Below are 18,786 nucleotides of genomic sequence, written 5' to 3' on the forward strand. Positions count from 1 at the left end.
TGTGGTGGAGGTGGAAGTGGAGAAGAGTGTGGTGGAGGTGGAGAAGAGCATGATGGAGGTGGAAGTGGAGAAGAGTGTGGTGGAGGTGGAAGTGGAGAAGAGTGTGGTGGAGGTGGAGAAGAGTATGGTGGAGGTGGAGAAGAGCATGATGGAGGTGGAAGTGGAGAAGAGTGTGATGGAGGTGGAGAGGACGAGAGTGTGGTGGAGGTGGAGAGGATGAGAGTGTGATGGAGGTGGAGGTGGAGAGGGGTCACAGAAGTTCAACTTAAATCTTCTTGGTCCTCACAGTGAATCCATGTCGAGTCCACCAGAAGGAGGTGAGACGTTCTGACGGTCTTTAGCTCCCTCTGCTGGTCAGACTGTAAACTACAAGCCTTCAGATTAAACAAGTTGTTGGAAAGTAACTAAATACATTTACTTGAGTACTGCACATGAACACAGACTGGAGATCCCTCAATACTCCCAATTGTGCTTTTTGTACATCTAGATTACATGAATTAGTTTTCTACTGTCAGAGTTTTTCTTTGTTGTGGTTGTAAAGTACATTTTCACCCAATTACTGCTGAAAACAACGACAATCTGAACATTAAGTCAATTTTAATGAACATTTCTGGTGCTAAATACAGTGAAATATACTAAAAACTGTTTACATTTGGAAAAACAAGGCCTTAAATTGTTTTTTTTTTCTTGTAATGATTTTAGCTGTTCGCTCACAACTTAAAATTGCCTGTTAAAAAATGTCAAACACCTGTAATTAAGTTAAAATAAATTTCAGCGATGACAAAATGAGTTTTTTCACCCCATAAATATTTAATTTGTTGCATTATACATTAAACCAGGATGGATTTCTTCATTCAGAAGAACCACTAGACATCAAAACAACTTTGATTTTGAAATTCAACTAAAAGGACTAATCGAAAAATTCCTTTATTCACTCACTTGATAGAAGCTAAAACAATAGTTTTTTCATAATACAGTCAGAATGTTGCTAAAGTACATTAAAAAAAAATCTTATATTAAATATTCAGGTAGGAACTTCTACTAAATCCACATACTTATGTAAACGTGAAGAAACTTGTTACGAAGCTGTTCAGGTTTCGTTTTTTTTATTATAATTACAAAATGCATTCAGAGGTTTCTAGTCCAGCATGTAAGAAGGAATCCAGCAGGTTAAAATAATCTACAGGATGTGGGTGAGGATTCAGGTTCGATTGCACGCTAAGAATAAAGTTACGTGGGATAATTGTAGAAATCCGACTTCTAGAAAAATATAGTTTGGTTCAATGTTCAGAGAGTCAGACAGGAGAAATATTAAAAAGTCCTTCCCGTGTCCGTCAAGTCATCAGGTCAAGGTTTTCTGCGCCTGCGGCGAAAGGAAAGTAATAAAAAGAGACACTTTAAAATAGTGTGAAAGAGAAACAGACTGAAGTTCTGCCAGAGAACTGAAACTCCACGTTTTAGTCCAAATGCATGTGAACCTCCAAGTAAAACTATAAATTATGATCTCTTGAGCTTTGAACCGACGTATCCATGGTGACGGCAGTTTAACTTTGCTATGAGTTCGATAATAAAAAAAAAAATAAAAAAAATTTAACATTTCAAAAAGTGTACTTTTTCCGTGTGTCTTACTTTTGGTATCCATATGCGTAGTTCGTCGTCGAGCTTTGCGGAGCCTGAATAGAGAGAAGAACAACAAAACTCATGGAAACTTATGTCCTGTTTATTACAGATTAAAATCATGAAGGTGGATCAGCAGTTTGCTTTTTTTCTTAAAAGAACTGACCTGATTTTCAATGTCCTGCATGTTGGAAGTTCCTTCTCCAGAACCTGAACGCCTCTTCCGACTGGGAAAAAAAAAACAAGAAAATATTCACATTACGACAACAACACATATAGGACTAATAACTCAGGAAAATGTGTGCGTGTTGCTTTATTATCCTTACGATTAGCAAACATTAACTTTGTTTTGACCAGATTTAACAATAGTTCATCGATATGAAACCAACCCGAGGTGACTTCCTTCATAAAATGTTGGGAAAATATTTGTCTCTTCAGCAGGAGAGAGAGAGAGACAGAGACAGAGAGAGAGACAGAGAGAGAGAGAGAGAGACAGAGAGACAGACAGAGACAGAGAGACAGACAGAGACAGAGAGACAGACAGACAGAGAGACAGACAGACAGACAGAGAGACAGAGACAGACAGAGAGAGAGATAATTACTTTATTCATCCCCGAAGAGAAATTGTTTTGTTGCAGCAATCTGGTACATACGAATATTATAAAATACGATAGAATAGAAATAAAAGTAAAAAATAAAAATATAAAAATATCTGGGTATAAGACATAAAGTAAAACACAGAACGGAACATGGGCACGTAGAAATAAGCACGAGATAAAAGCAAGATAAATAAATAATTGGGAGTACATTGCAGATTTCACACATGTAAATACATGAATAGAATAAAGACATTTGGGTCCCAATACGGATCCCTGAGGGACGCCACAAAACCACAGTTTGACTCTACCTGGACGCCGTTGGACATTCTTGTCTGAGCGTCTCGATGTCGGTGAACTGCACAGCCTGTCCTCCCGCTCTGGTCTTCAGCACATTTCCCTGAAGCGGTTTGGGACAAAGTCAAGGCGCCGTCGCACACAAGGAACGGAGCCTGTCCACGTGTTAATACCGCAAACCGACGGGTGTGTGTGTGTGTGACCCCGGTAGAGGGTGAACCAGGGGCCCCCCCCCGGTGCGGTGAAATCAATCGCATGCACAATCAACATCGTCCCGGGATCAACGTTACCTTGATGAGCCGGGTCTCGATCTCCCCGTCCGAGGCCAGCTCCTGGTGCCTGAGCACGTACTTTTGGCACTTGGCCAGAGCTTTCTCGCTGGGGGTCGACACCCTGATCGCGTTGGGGACGATCGGCTGCATGACCGTGTCTAGGTTCAAATTAGAGGGCGGATTGTGGTCTACCCATTTCTGCCCCCCCGCCGAGTGAGAGCGCCGGTGGTGGACCGGGAGAGCCGCCTGCTGGTCCCCCAGTGACAAACACAAACCCAGAGGTCAATCACATGTGAAGGGGGGGGGTTAGAGGTGATGGGGGGGAGGGGGGGGGGGGGTTCGCTGTTAAGTTAGTTAGTTAGTGAGATATTAGTTAGTGAGTTAGTTGTGGCAGTGCCCGTGTTACTGGAGAACAGAGGTCCGGTTTACACAACGTCTTCAAGGGAAGGCGCAAAAGTTCCGTAGTGTTTTTGAGGGTCTATTACCGAAAACGCAACTTTCCAAAAACGGCTCCTGTGGTGTAAGTTTTGGGAACTATTACCAAGACGGGGAAACGTTGGACTTGGAGGAAAGCGCTGTTTTATGCGACTCCGTGAAAACTAGGAAAAAACTTTTTTTTTGTTGTTGAAAACAAACCATGTCTGTGGAAACCAGGGAAAATGTAAACTTTTGAAAATGATCAGTTTCCATGGAAACGTCAAAATACACACACAAAAAGTGGGAAATGATGAACTTCAAACTTTTTGAAAACGCTACACTGCTGCACATGGCAGCAAGTCCAGGATGTTCTGAATTTCCCTAATTGGGGATGAATAAAGTATTTATCCATCCATCCATCCATTCATCCATCCATCCATCCATCCATCTCCATGGAAAAGCGCAACTTTTCAGAAACGCTACTGCACATGCGCCCCATGGTTGTAATAAATAGTTTTTCTGCACATGCTCAGTAGATGCACAATAGCAACACTTTCCCCCCCAGAGTATCACGACTCAATAGTCTCCTGGGACTTGGTAGTTTTATTTTGACAGTCACCGTAATAACGATGCAACTTTGTCGCCCGTCCATGCGCGTGTGATTCCATTACAAAAACAACCCACAGCACCAACTAGTGGCTCGGCATGCCAGCTACAGCGTTTTCACTGTTTCTGTGGAGTCGGACACCGTGTAAAAAAAAACTTTTGCCGTGGAATCGAGAAAACGTTGTGTAAACGGAGTCTAAAACACGCGATGAGGAAGGACAGGTCTAAAGACACACGAGGGGGGGGGCGGAGGTTTGCCGCCGTAGCAGAAGCAGCTCTAATTCATCGACACTGCGGCTCTACGTGAAGACGAGGCTGAAGCCTACAAGCTTGTAAGGTGGGGGGGCTACATCTACGAGGGGGGTATCTAGCATCTAACACACACACACACACACACTGACCCTTGTGCCCGCCTCTAGGTCGAGCCCGTAGACCAGGCTGGTGGGCGGGGCCTCAGAGTCTGCGGCCCAGCGCTGGCCCCTCCTGCGGCCCACGCTGCTGCTGACGAGGCCGGGGGCCCGGCTCCGGGGGGGCCGCGGGGTGCCCTGCTGACCGGGCTGCTCTACGGGGAGCCTCTGCTCCCACTCTGAGACGCAGGAGGCCACTGAGGGGTAGGACGGAGTGGAGGAGGAGGAGGGGGGGTGGTGGGGGTCCTGCACTGCTCTAACACTGAACTGTCTCTGGTGGGCGTGGCTGAAGTCCTGAAAAGTGATTGGGGGGGGGTGGGGTGGGGGTGGGGGGGTCATTGTGCACATTAGGTGGAAAAGAAGCCCACGTGTCCAGTGAGGAGAATCACAACAATCAGTGACATGCAGATTGCAGATTGGAATTAGAAGTTGAAGATTGTGAGTTGTGTTAAAGAGTAAACCACTTACAGGAGCCGGGGAGGGGGAGGTGGACCTCTGCTGGGGGGCGTTGCGGTCCCGGGACCTCGAGGGCCTCTCGGGCTTCTCGGGGGGGCCGCCACCGCCACTGCCACCGCCGCCACTGCCGCTGCCGCTCTCCGTCACAATGGCTTTGAGCTGCTTCAGCTTCTCGTCCTTCACCCACAGCTTGTTCTGCAGCTCCAGCTGCTTGGCGTTCACTCGCCTCTCCTGATCAACAGAGACGACAAAAAAACTATTAAAGAACCACAAAAAAAATCACTAAAAACACCAGGAACCTTCCAGGATCCTTCCAACGCAACAAGAACCATCGGAGGAACTGTTTCACGCCTCTAAATGCACATTAGTCTCTGAAGTTATTTTTCTCCCTCCAAGGAATAAATGTAAGAAAACTGCTACAAGAGGCAACTTAAAAAAAAAAAAAAAAGATTGTGAAAGCTATTATTGACACTGTGATTTTTTTTGCGTTTGATTTGAACTCCTTGTGTTTTTCAAAGCAGGATCTTATTAACAGAGTCCCATCGTCTTAAATTAACCTGATGTTAGTTCACATATTGTATAGAAAAAAAATAATTTTTTTTTCTCGTTATTCTGGATTTGAGGCGTTAACGTCGGCTTGGATCTCCGTCCACTCACACACTCCTTCTCCCACTTCATCTGGGTGTCGGTGACGACCCCGTGCATGCGCTGCTCCATGCGCCTCCTCTCCGACAGCTCCTTCTGCAGCCGCTGCTCCCGAGTCTCCAGCTCCTGCCGCAGGGAGCGTTTGTCCTGCTCGTACATGTCCGCCGTCTTCTGCAGGATGTCCATCTGAGCAGGATGACCAACAGCAGACATCAGATTTTACTCCATCAAAGCGGCACTTTTAAGACATTTTAATAAGATGGACATTTTTAAAGTGGGGCTGAAGCAGGAATTCTCAGTATCGGCGAGCAGCATTGAGAAAGTGTCGACGGTGCGGCCCCCCCCCGACCTTGTATTCCAGTGTTTTGGACTTCTTCTCCAGCCGCTCGATCTCCGTCCTCTGGCTGGAGATCACCCTCTCCTTCTCGCTCAGTTTGCTCCGCTGGTCCTGGAGGAACGTCTCCTTCGAGCTGAGCTGAGAGTCGAACTGCTGCAGCGTGGACGTGATCCTGTTGGCTGCAGGGAGAAAAACTCCCATATTAGAAACAAGCAGGTTTCTCTGGATTGAAACTACAAATAACGAATTAAAGAAACGAAGCCAGTTTAGGGCCGTTGTCGGAGTCTGCCTTCAGCGGCAGGCTCCGACACCCGCAGTGTAAAACGGAACGCTACCAGAAGTCATTCATCCCAACAGCTGTTAGGATATTTAACAACTCACTGTACCATTTACATCTGCACTGAGTGCATCTCTTTTACCGATCTACACTGTGTGTATATCAATCCTGGCATTTTACTCTATTTTTAGAGGATTTCTTTCTTTTTTTTTTTACTGGATTGTTTGTTTGTTTGTTTTTTTCATTTTTACATATTCTATTTTTTGTGCTTTTTTTGCTCTTGTTTAGATATTTACATATTTTAATTCTTTCATTTTATAAGTTCTGCACCTTTTTACCTTGAGCCGTTGTAAGTTTGTGTTTCCCCCTGGGGAGGAATAAAGCTCTCTACTCTTATTTTTGACACCCCTGCTCACGAGGGTTGAACACGAGTGTGAAGTGAAAATTACTCATGTTTTTCATGCACTAATATGGAATTTTTTTTAACTTAAGATTACTGTGCTTTATAACTGATGTGTTTGGGGTCCATGTTATCTGTTGGTTAAACCTGAGGAATGAAGATTACGTAAACAAAAAAAACAACAATTAAACTGGCCGAGATCATCATGGAGAAAAGAAAATTCACTGATGAAAACGAAGATTTAAAGAGTCGACGAGCCCGTACCGGTCTTGTTGAAGTGTTCTGCAATCATCTGTCGGATCTGAACTCGTCTCTCCAGGACGTCGATGAGGCGGGGCAGCGTCTGGTCGTCCGCAGGGTCCACCAGCTGGGAGGGGGGCAGCGGGGGGAGGCTCTCTATGAGCTGGTGCAGCAGAGCCAGGTCATCCCCTGTGGAACCACAAGAGGGTCAACGCAAAGAAACGGGGTTCAGAAAAATTGACATTTTTCTTTAAAGTTGCATTTTCAAAAAAAGTTGGGTTCAGCTGCTCTGCCAGTTTTCTGCTTTCACGTAAAAAAAAAAAAACCCTGGTGGTTGTAAGCGGAACCTCACCGGCGTGGCAGGGGCCTCCTCTCTCCTCCAGGCGGCGGGCCAGCTCGTCTCTCAGCGCCTGGTTCCTGTACCTGCGCCCCGGAGCCAGGCCACAGATGGGCCGGTCCACGGGCCGGGCCACCTCCACCTCCTGGGTCATCTCGGCGAAGCGCATCACCAGCTGCAGCACAACAGGGGGGGAAATAGTCTGAGGAACGAAGCTTCCGCTTTAAAGTCTTCAGCATATCTCCAAATCTAACGGTATAGAGTTTAAAGTCCTAGTGAAATGAAGATTCGACCTCCAAAACACTCTGGCTGTCGCTTCAAGGATCCTTTTTATGCTAACTGGCCGAAGGGTAAAATGTTAAAACACGGCAATCTGTGAGAAAACATCCGATAAACAGCGCTATTTTCACTGCTGGGCGGAGCTTCTGACAATAATAGAGTGACATCACGAGTTGTGCACACGCCCAAGTTGTGTTTACATTATGGAGGATCAGAGTTTTGACCACGAAGAGGCTGAATTTAACGATATTTCATCATCATCATCATCATTTCAAACCCAGTGATTGATGAAGACACAGAATGTGTCGTTCTGCCATCGGTGACCCCGTCTGGAACATGTTTGAGGAAGCAGAAGACGGTTCGTCTTCCATTTGTCCTCGTCTCCTCGCCTCAGCAGCCGCCAGTTTTCACCTTTGAGGCTTCCTGACTTTTGGAAGCACAACCCGCGCGAGCTAGCCGCTAGCCGCTCTCGCCGCCTGTGCTCCTTTTCTCCTCTCTCGGTCTCTTCAGGCTCAATCTTTCATCAAGGCTCATAAAACGCCGACTATAACTTCAAAACACTGTTAAAACTTGGATATTTAAGAGGAAACAAGCCAATGTAAACACAACAGATCGAGATCTGCACAACTCTTGACGTCACGCTCACGAAGAAGGATTCCCCCGACTTCCTCGGCTGGAGATTCAAAATTCAAATAACTTTGTTATGAGACAACAGTGGTGGGGCAGAGTCGGAGGAACCTTAGAAGTAGTAGCCCAACTATCATTTTTTTTTGCAAAGTAGTGTTTTACATTTCACTAGGCCTTTAATAAGTTCATTAAATTCATTATTTCACCATCGTCTCTTCGTAGTCGTCAGCCTTCGGGTTGACGCACACGACCATCCGGACTCTTCCCTCCCCGTCGAAGTAGTTCTTAAAGAGATGCGTGACTTTAGAGTCCCTGTATGGAACCATCTGGGAGACGGGAGAGAGAAACAAGACTGTAAGAAAGTTAAACTGTGACGGTATTAAAGAGAGAAGAGGAGGAAACACCCACCCGGTTGGTTCCACATATTTGGTTTTCACGCAGGACTTCCATACACGTGCGCAGAGTCATGAGGGACTGGTTGATGTTCCCTGTGAAGGAGACGGAGACGTTTGGTCACTTCGTTACAAGAACTGTGCTTTCATGCTCCGTCAGGTCTATTCAGGGAGAAGGAAGTATTTTGAAGTGCCAAAGACACGAAGCTGACGTTTTCTAAAATGTTGCGTCTATTGCATATTGTATTGTTATTAAAATCATCATTGCATGTTCATGTTATCTGTTGTGCTGCTCTGCTGTGAGACATGGAGATTCTTCCTCGTGTTAAAATGAGGGGAAAAGATCCGAACGGGGTTTTTGATGTAACCTTTCTGAAACAACACGGTTTAACTTAAAATGCTGTGTAAACAAGGCCTCGGTCTTTTTCTGTTTCACTGCAGCAGGCTATTAAGTGACATCTAGTTTTTAACAGATGATACACCTGTACAGATCCCCAGTCCAAAAAAAAAAAACGCAAACTGTGACTTATAGTCCAGAATAATCTGGTCGCTCGTCGTCGTTTGGGGTCATTTTATCCAATGAAAAACTAAAATGGACAGATAGAATTAAACACGACGTCACACGTTTCCTCCTCATGAAATAAAGATGGCGTTTCTTTCGTCTTCAGCTCCCGACATGTTACACATTTTTGTAGTAAATCATGGGACGCTTGAAAAGTTGTATTATTATGTCTTCTGATCTGTGGAGCATCGAGTGAACCAAAGTTTGATTTAATTATTTATTCGTAAAACAGACTCTCTGCATGTGCTTCACTTCATTTATGTTTTATATCATTAGGTTAATGGACAACTGACCAGCAACAGAGTGTGTGTGTTAGTGTGTGTGTGTGTGTGTGTGTGTGTGTGTGTGTGTGTGTGTGTGTGTGTGTGTGTGTGTACCTGCTTCTCGGAGGCGGTTCCCCTCTGCTCGGCTCCTGTTGGTGCGCTCGCTGCCCGCCAGGTCCACCAGACACAGCTGAGTCACGTTCACCTGGTTCCTGTCCTGTTTGTTTTAAAACACACGCCGTCACTCAAACACATCAGTGGAGAACGAAGAGTGAGGTGGGCGTCACCTGGGTGGGTGGAGGTGTCACGGAACAACGGAGAGGAAAAAAAAAACCAAATCCATCTGCAGGTCAGGCTAATGTCTTTCTCTTAAAGTCCTAGTGAAATGAAAATTCGACCTCCAAAACACTCTGGCTGTCGCTTCTAGGGACATTTTTTATGCTAACTGGTCCAAGGGCAAAATGTTAAAACACGGCAATCTGCGAGAAAATAGCCGATAAACAGCGGTATTTCCGCTGCTGGGCGGAGCTTCTGACAATAATAGAGTGATGTCACTGGTTGTGCACACGCCCAAGTTGTGTTTACATTATGGAGGATCAGAGTTTTGACCACGAAGAGGCTGAATTTAACGATATTTCATCATCATCATCATCATTTCAAACCCAGTGATTGATGAAGAAGACACAGAATGTGTCGTTCTGCCATCGGTGACCCCGTCTGGAACATGTTTGAGGAAGCAGAAGACGGTTCGTCCTCCATTCGTCCTCGTCTCCTCGCCTCAGCAGCCGCCAGTTTTCACCTTTGAGGCATCCTGACTTTTGGCAGAACGACCGGCTTCCTGGACCATGTCGAAGTGCTTTTCCAACTGCGTGGAATCACCGAAGATGAGTCCAGGTATTACTTGATCGTCTACCAGCCGCCCGAGCTAACCCTAGCGCCACTTTTGCTTCTTTTCTCCTCTCTCGGTCTCTTCCAGGCTCAATCTTTCATCAAGGCTCATAAAACGCAGACTATAACTTCAAAACACTGTTAAAACTTTGATATTTAAGAGGGAAACAAGCCAATATAAACACAACAGATCGAGATCTGCACAACTCTTGACGTCACGCTCACGAAGAAGGATTCCCCCGACTTCCTCGGCTGGAGATTCAAAATTCAAATAACTTTGTTATGCGACCACAGTGGTGGGGCAGAGTCGGAGAAACCTTAGAAGTAGTAGCCCAACTATCGTTTTTTGCAAAGTAGTGTTTTACATTTCACTAGGCCTTTAAGTTGGTAAAGAAATCAGTTTTTTGCCACACGTGTTTTTTTCCTCTCCAGAAAATACAGTTCAACCAAAACTGCAAAGGAAACCAACCGATAAAAAAAGACTTTTGCAGTCAGCAACGATCCCATCATGCTCAAACCTAAAACCAGTGATCCACATTCTTTCCTCACTCACACTGAATTAATGCAGACTCATCAGGAGTTGGCAAGACGCCAGAAAGTCGTTCTTCCGTCTCTCACCTGCAGGATTTGTTCGCCGTCGGCATCGAGCGGCGCCTGGACCAGCTTCAGCGTGAACACGCTGTGGGAGCGGCTGGACTCCTGGTTCAGCTGGGTGTTGCCGATCCTCCTCTTCTTTTGTCCTGAGATGAAAGAGATCGTTCACTCAGTCAAAGCCGCGGGAGGACAATGTCTCTCAAGGTGGAACTTTTGGACGACGCTCCAAACAGCGGCGGCTCAAGGCCTGGCAGGCCAACTGATAAGTGAAAATTGTACTTTACTTATTTATCACTTATTGCATGGTATAGTGGAAATTGAAATTCTTGAAGTTATCATTGATTCACGCAGGTCTATTTTAATCAATGTTCTGTTTTAAATCTGCAAGGCCACGAGTCGTCGTACTTTGATTTATCAAAACTGTAACGACTCCGAGATGTCTTCAAGGTCTCTTTGCCATTTCCGTGAAAACGGTTGTATTTGTAGTTTTTTTTAAATGTTGCTGTGTAAATAAAAACGCAGAAATGACGCCTTTTCACTTGTGAACAAAGTCCCGATTCCTTCCATCCACAGACGAGATTCATTCATCAACCTTAAGAAGACGGAGGTTAAAGGTCAACTCACCCTTCCAGAAGACTTCGAAAGCCTCCACGGTGGATTTGACCTCCACCTCCGTGCAGCCGGCCACGTACATGTTGTGGTTCTGATCTTCTCTGAGGATCTTCGACTGCGGCGGCCTGAAGAAGGCAAAACAAACCGTCAACGCGTCGCAGCGTTGTGTTTACGTGGCGAGTCGAAGCTGAAGTGTTCCCGGTGCGTGAAGGCAGGCGCCTCGACACCAACGAGCCTGAATCACGTCGGCCGCCCGCAGAGCGGGAAGCAGCATCTACGTCAAACTCTGAGGCCTACAGCGCCGCCATCTTGGGGAGGTCTCCCGCTTCTGCTCAACATGCACTCCCCCATGCAGACCATGCCAGGACGACACGACACACAAAACCTTCTTCACTGCTGGTTGACAACTTACAACTAATAAACTAAACTACATGAACTAAGGAACAAAAACACAACACAATTATTACCAACACTACAAACCTAACATAAACCCCAATAATTACATTTAAAACACAACAAACAGGAACTCCCATAATGCATTGCAGCTCTCAGCTCCTTTATTGCTACACATTATTAAAATGGAAGATAAATGTGGGAGATCTGGGATTGTTAGAACCATGAGTGTGAGTGGTGAGGCTTTAATGTCCTGTAGTTGTTGTGTAATTCACTAGAATTTGCCGTCACTCTCAACAAGTCTGTAATCAACCTCCCGGAATTGTCGGCGCTCCGCAGCGCAGCAGTTTTACTGTGAAAGGTACAGGAAGCTCCCAGCTTCAGACACCAGTTGAGCCGCTGTCATGACCTGCAGCCGCAATTCTACGTTCTTCGTGCCATTATTGTTGCGTAATGACGTCACATCGCTGCGTCGTTCACGATTCTACATTTTACCACTCTCTGTAGCGGGACTGCGCTCTGGGTGGCCTTGCCTCCTTACGTCCCTCCGGGATGAACTGCAGTGGGACCGAGGCTCAAGGAGCCGCAGTGGAGGGATGAAAGAGCCGCGGGTTGCCGACCCCTGTGCTAGTCGATGCACAAATAATGAAGAAAAGCTCCATCCTGCGGAAGATGTTTCACAATGTATACTCCACAACAAAGAAAAGCTTTGATGTTAAAAATCAAAGGTTATCAGGTCACTATTTTACCACTCTGGGGCAATAAAGATAAAATTGAGCTCGTCTGTAGCCTCTGGATTAAAATGAATTTAGTGCCGCTCATCTAGCTGGGACCAATTCATCCTCCCTCATTTAGAAACACTCTGCTACAGTAAGAAATACTCTGTTCTTCAGTTCACACACACGTCGTCATTGCTGCCTCCACCCTGCCACCTGATGAAAACAGCACTTTGTCAACTCCACCAACGTCTCCAGCAGGAATGCGACGCCGGGTCGTGACGTTTGCGATCCAGAGTTACAGTGGGAACATCTGCAGCGTTCACACACAGCCTCCATGTGTCCTTACTTTGCTTTGATGGGGTCGAAGGGGGCGTCTTCCAGGAGGTCGTAGATGTAGTTGTTGTAGATCTCGATGTAGGACACGAACACGCTGTAGCAGCAGTCTTCGTCCACGCTGTTGGATTTACACGAGCCGTCCGAGGTGATCATGTCCGCAAACTCTGGGTCCGCCTTCTGCCTGGAACGGGAGGAAAACAGACCTTTTTATGCAGGGACAAGGAAACGTGTCGACACCAGACGCCGCAGCGTTGCAGTTCAAGTTAACAAAGGAATCTTCCTTTTGCAGTTTCAACTCATGACTTCTCACAAACGAAAACGTAAACATGATGCATTTTCATTTGGACCGTCGCGTCTTGGAAGACGTTGAGCGTTCCAATTCAGCCACACGGTGAGAACCTGGCATTTTCCACTTTTAAACGTGAAATTCCAGGCCGTGAAACAACTGAAACCACTGGTATCTACCGGGAGGAGGGCGTTCTGGGAACCGCCTGCTGGCCGTCTTTCCTCTGCCTCTCCAGGACGGCGTCCACCGGGCTCTGGATTTCCATCCCGTTCTTGTCGTTCGGCTTGAAAACCTTTGAGGACAAGAAAAATAGATTTCACTCAATCGGGAAGAAGAGCTCAGGAGGCGGACGACAAAGAGGAGCGAGTCGTACAAATCTGTCGGCCTGGAAGGGCCCGATGCTGTTGAAGAGCATGTCCAGAGATCGGGGGAGGAGTCCTCCCTCGCCGGGAGCGCCGGTCATGGTGAACGTTTTCCCGCTTCCCGTCACTCCGTATGTGAAGAGCAGGCCTGGAAACACAACAACCCAGAACCCAGGGGGGAGGGTCTTACTCTACTGAACCACCGGCATCAGACGATTTTATCATCTACACCAGGGGTGTCAAACATGCGGCCCGGGGGCCAGAACCGACCCGCTAGAGGATCTAATCCAGCCGCTATGTGATTTTTCTTTTAAAGTATGAATATGAAAACTGACAGAGGCTGATCTAAAAACACTAGATGGGAAAAAATGACATTCAAAACCTCCCTTGGTCAGAATTTGACCCCCGACATTAATGCATCTGTGGAGGTCACATGACGCGACGCCTTTCACAATAAAACAATGAGTCCAATTTATGTGAAGTGATACTTTAGACACGTAAACTCAAAACAATTTCCAGACAAATTGTTTTAATCCTGAATAAAAAATATGATATCCAGATACCAGATATCTGATTCACTTTAATATGTATATTTGAGAATAGACTATTTAAATTCTTGCAGTTACAAAAGGATCAAAAGAAGGAAAGACTTTGCATTTGTCCATATCTGCAGTTTAACATGTTATGTTTGACTTGTTGGGCCTCCAGAGGTCAGATCAGGTTGATGTTGCCCCTCAACTAAAATGACACCCTGCTCTACACGGTTCCTCACCGTTCTCGCAGTGGATGAGATCCTCGATGAGCGGCTTGGCGACGTCCTCAAACAGTTCCTTCTGACTGGTGTTGATGCCAAACACCTTTTTAAAGGAGTACTGCGTCTGAAAGGACGACAAACGACACACGCTGGGTGACACCTTGCTCGAGAATATCTATTACTATTTGATACTACTCGAGTATTTGGGAAGAATAAAGTAATCAACCAAAACATTACAGCACCAGACAGGTAAAGGTATTTAAACTGCAAAATAAATATTTAAAAATAAACGGGCCTTGCACTGTGCATTTATTCTCTTTATGTCAGCAGTTTAACTGCTTTAGATTGTGAGAAGTTTTTCCACTTAATTTTGTTCCATATGTGGAAAAAAAGTGAAACTAACTGAAAACTATAAAGTCATATATATACAGCTCTGCTTCTGAAACACCGCTGATGTGCAAATAAACGTCGGAAGCCGGTGAAACAGACACTATCTCAGCTGCTTTCTGAATGAAAGTAATTCAGCCCAGGCATGATGCTTCAACTTTTTCAAGCTACCCGACCTGGAAAAAGCTGGAATTTAACTCCACCAAACCAGCTCTCGACTAAAGCCTCTGTCGTTCTTAAACTTTTTGAATTCTGACAAAAAGAAGACGGGGGTCCAGCAGCACATCAAGCCAACAGTTTGCAACCCAAGTTCTGAGCTCAAGCGAAAAAGATCAAACATTCGGAGCGATTTGGGGTCTGTTTCCATGGCGACGATGCTCCGACCCAGTAACGACGCACCTTTTTGAAAGTGAAGTGACTCCACGTAAACAGAGGAAAACTTTTCTAAAATGCTGCAACACGAAAACGACGTCTTTTTCAGCATTTCCATTGTTTGAAACCATCGATGTGCAAACGAGAAACCAAACAAGGCCGTTGCTCGGCTAATCCCCCGCCGGAGGGCTTTATATTTTCTCACAAAGCCAGCTCTAAGGCAGCACACTTGGTACACTAGAGGGTGTTCCATGGGTCCTAGTAGATAATTATGTAGAATCTGAAAGGTCTTCTTCATAAGCCATGTCAAAATACGTCTCCAGAGCCCAAAAGGTGTTTTTATGCACTTAGTGACCCTGTGACCTGATATGCAAATGAGGTCATGGTCACCATGGTGCCCCTTCTCCCCAGGTGGAGTGTCCATGTGTGAAGTTTGGTGACTGTGGGCCCAGGAACTGCTGAGAAATGAGGAGAAATGTTTATATGAAAATACATGTATTGTGCAACCGTGACGAGCAAACTTCAGACCCTACCAATCTTCAAGGTCAAGGTCAGGTCACTTGGTATACTGGAGGGTATCCCTGGAGTGTGTATCATGTGTGTATAACATTTCAGAGCCCTAGCTCAAAAACCTAGGCCTCCAGAGCCCAAAATGTGTTTTTAAGCACTTCGTGACCCTGTGACCTACTTAATATGCAAATTAGGTCAAGGTCACCATAGTATCCCTTCCCCCTCTGAGATGTATCCACATGTGAAGTTTGGTCACTGTGGGCCCAGGGGTTGCCGAGATATAGGTAGAAACGTTCGAACGGATGGACGTACGGACGTACGGAGACTGTTTCAAGATCCCCCTTCGGGGCCTATCAGCCACGGCGGGGGATAAAAATGTTTTTACTTGAAACTTGGCCCTCTGAACGGGTTCCTCGTGATCAAAACAAACTTTCAAAATAAACCCTGATGGAAACGGTCTCGAGACTTGAAAGAATTGATCTTGATGAGGTTGTGGAAACCCAAACGTATTCAAACGTGCTTTATTCGTAGACTTAAGGACGAAATGTTGAGAAAGTTCCCGTCGAGTCCCACCCTCCCCTCACAGCAGACTGCCTGGCGCTGTGACACGGTGGTAAAGTGGCTCACCTCCTTGTATTCCCCGTGGCGGTTGGCCTTGAGGCCGTCGGGAGCGTGAAGCTGAATGGTGGAGCTGCTGATCATCTCCACACAGCACTCCTCATCTTCTGCTCCCAGCGGGCGGATTCGACAGTAAACCTGCAGGACGAACACACGGAAAGTCAGAGACTTATTGACAGATCAGTGGTGAATCTGTACGTTTCAACTTTTTTTTTACATTTTTATTAATTTGATAAGAAATACAGAAATCTGCGAGCCTGAATTTTAAACCAAATAAAATTTATCTGGAGCCCGAAATCACAAAAAACATCATAAAATAAGTAAATAAAAATAGTTGTACATACAAAAACAGATTGCATTCATAAAATGTCTCAGATACAATTTTAGAAATATTTTATTACATTTTCATCTTTTTTTAAACATGGATTTTCCCTACTGGTCGCTTTAAGAGCAACTTGAGCGATACAAGCTATTTTATTTTTGCGTTGTGATAAAAAAAAGAAGCTGTGATGGCAATTAAAAAAATTGTAGCTCGACCATTCTTCCTCTATAATTTCACTTGAGTATTTTTCTTAATGTTTCTAGTAGGGCTGGACGCTTTGGCCTGGAAAAACAAAATTAAAGAAAAAAATTCGAATTTTGATTCCATTTTTTTCCCTCAAAGCACTTGAAAATGACTGCAGACATATTGTCAAAAGTGCAACTTTATTGCTGTGATTGTCCTCAGAGATAAAGCGCATATAAACAATCCCAAAATAAATGAGTAGTGAATGAGGCTCAGCTTTAATCAGGTTGAAGCAAAAGTGCGGCAGCAACTACAGAAACCCACAACAAATTGTAGAACGGAATGTGAAAAATGTTGAAACACTGTGCGGAGGGCAACATTTTTTTTTGTAAAATAAAAAATAGTTTTCAGCTACAAATTTTATAAATCAATTAAAATGATTTTTTGCCCAGCCCTAGTTTCTAGCAAACCCCATCCATTCTGAACGCTGTCGCCAAAATCAGTGTCGAATGCAAATAAATCCAAACTGAAACTAAAATGTTTTATGTACAAATAATATCTGAAAGCTTCATGGAGCCACGACAGAGGAGCAGCGGAGCGACAGGTTGAACTCCCCGGGTGACGGAGAATAAAAGCTCCGACAGGCGACGGAGGAAACTTGTTCACTTACTCCCACCGGATCCTTCTCGGTGTTGTTGGCCCTCTTCGGGCCCGGCCTCCGAGGAGTCCTCCCTTTACTGCAGGAGGAAAAAACCAAACGGTTAAATATGACGTTAAGATACGGGGCCTTTTGAAATGCCTAACATTTGAGTGAATACATGATCTATTTCTGGTCGTAGTTTAACGCATAGACATTGCAAACGTCAACATACATTGTTCACTTTAAACCAGGGGTGTCAAACTCATTTCAGTTGAGGGGCCACATGCAACCTAATCTGACCTCTGGAGGGCCCAACAAATCAAACAGAAAATATTAAACTGCAGATATGGACAAATGCAAAGTCTTTCCTTCATTTGATCCTTTTGTAACTGCAAGAATTTGCCAGTCTATTCTGAAATATACATATTAAAGGAAATCAGATATATTTGCAAAAGAAACCTCTATATCTGGATATCGTATTTTTATTCAGGATTAAAACAATTAGTCATCATCTGGAAGTTGTTTTGAGTTTACGTGTCTAAAGTATCATTTCACATAAATTGGACTCGTTGTTTTATTGTGAAAGGCGTTGCGTCATGTGACCTCCACAGATTGCATTAATGTCGGGGGTCAAATTCTGAATGTCATTTTTGCCAATCTAGTGTTTTTATATCAGCCTCTGTCAGTTTTCATATTTATACTTTAAAAAAAAAAAATCACACAGCGGGCCGGATTAGATCCTCTGTCGGGCCGGTTCTGGCCCACGGGCCACATGTTTGACACTCCTGCTTTAAATAAAGAAGAAAATGGCTTCACCCTGACAAAATGACTTCGAGGCCAATTTGAGTTCGTCATCTTGTCGACGTCACTGAAATCGGTGTCGCGACTCTAAAGAAATGCATTGCAAAATACAACATTTCTTCTAATTTTCTACCACTTGCTTGGTGTTTTGGCCCGATTGGAGGCTCTTGCTGACCGGTTTTGCCCCGCGAGCCTCATGTTTGATAGGTGTTCATGGATCTCTGGTGACCCCCGTGGGGGTGGGGGCCCCCAGGTTTAGAATCTTTGGGCTAGCTGACTGCCAGTTGTTCCTTCATCCTTTTTTTTTAATTTTCATCTTCTGGTAATTCTACATTATATTCCAATTGTGTGCCGTGTAGTTCAAAAGAACCATCCCAAATGTAAAAACAATAAACCTCCCTCTTTGTGTGCCAAACAGTCAATAAATTGATCAAATAATCCACATGATGTTGGGAAACTACAGACGTCAATGTATTTCCTGGGTTCCAATGTTATGACAGCGCCACTGATTAATCAACTCTAATTAACGAGCTGAACTCACTGAGAAAAAAAAAGTCCCCTAAAGATCTAAGATGTGTTAAAGCGAGATATCTGAAGCTGTGTTGTTGGTTTTAACAAATACGACTTTATCTTCTGGACTTTGTTGAAATCAGCAGGTGAACAGTTAGCATGTCATTAGCTCCAGTTCGCTTGTTAGCTGTTAGCACCAGCAGCAAGCGCGGAGCTAGTTTGGTAAGCATAAACTACAAACTGTCACCATGAGTCCTCTTGAGGGTGAGTTTCGGGCCAGTTTAAGGGTGTAAAAGTGAATAAAAAAGAGGGGATACAGACCCGTATCGCTGCATGTTTTGTGTCGCGAGCTCCTCACCGCGGCGCCACTTCTTTTCAAACGTTCACTGGAACGAATCCACCAATCAGAAGACATATCCGGCGTCACCGGAAGTCCCGCCCACAACAATAAACTATTAACCCTTTAGGAGCC

General features: G+C 45.0%; 1 protein-coding gene across 1 annotated transcript; it reads right to left on the bottom strand.

Annotated features, from left to right (window-relative positions):
* Positions 1-1,195: 1,195 nt before the first annotated feature.
* Positions 1,196-18,002, bottom strand: LOC308131495 (kinesin-like protein KIF23; the record flags this gene model as incomplete). Its single annotated transcript, XM_080498228.1, has 23 exons — positions 1,196-1,363; positions 1,630-1,673; positions 1,784-1,844; positions 2,525-2,613; positions 2,801-3,031; positions 4,207-4,506; positions 4,681-4,899; positions 5,326-5,499; positions 5,663-5,829; positions 6,592-6,756; positions 6,920-7,079; positions 8,017-8,136; positions 8,219-8,298; positions 9,142-9,244; positions 10,534-10,655; positions 11,134-11,246; positions 12,580-12,750; positions 13,035-13,147; positions 13,229-13,365; positions 13,990-14,095; positions 15,868-15,996; positions 17,034-17,100; positions 17,980-18,002. 23 exons carry the CDS (start codon positions 18,000-18,002, stop codon positions 1,348-1,350), a joined length of 2,910 nt encoding a protein of 969 aa, XP_080354354.1. The 3' UTR covers positions 1,196-1,347.
* Between the last annotated feature and the right edge of the window lie 784 nt (positions 18,003-18,786).

This window comes from Blennius ocellaris, assembly GCF_963422515.1.
Source record: "Blennius ocellaris genome assembly, chromosome: 1".
NCBI lineage: Eukaryota > Metazoa > Chordata > Actinopteri > Blenniiformes > Blenniidae > Blennius > Blennius ocellaris.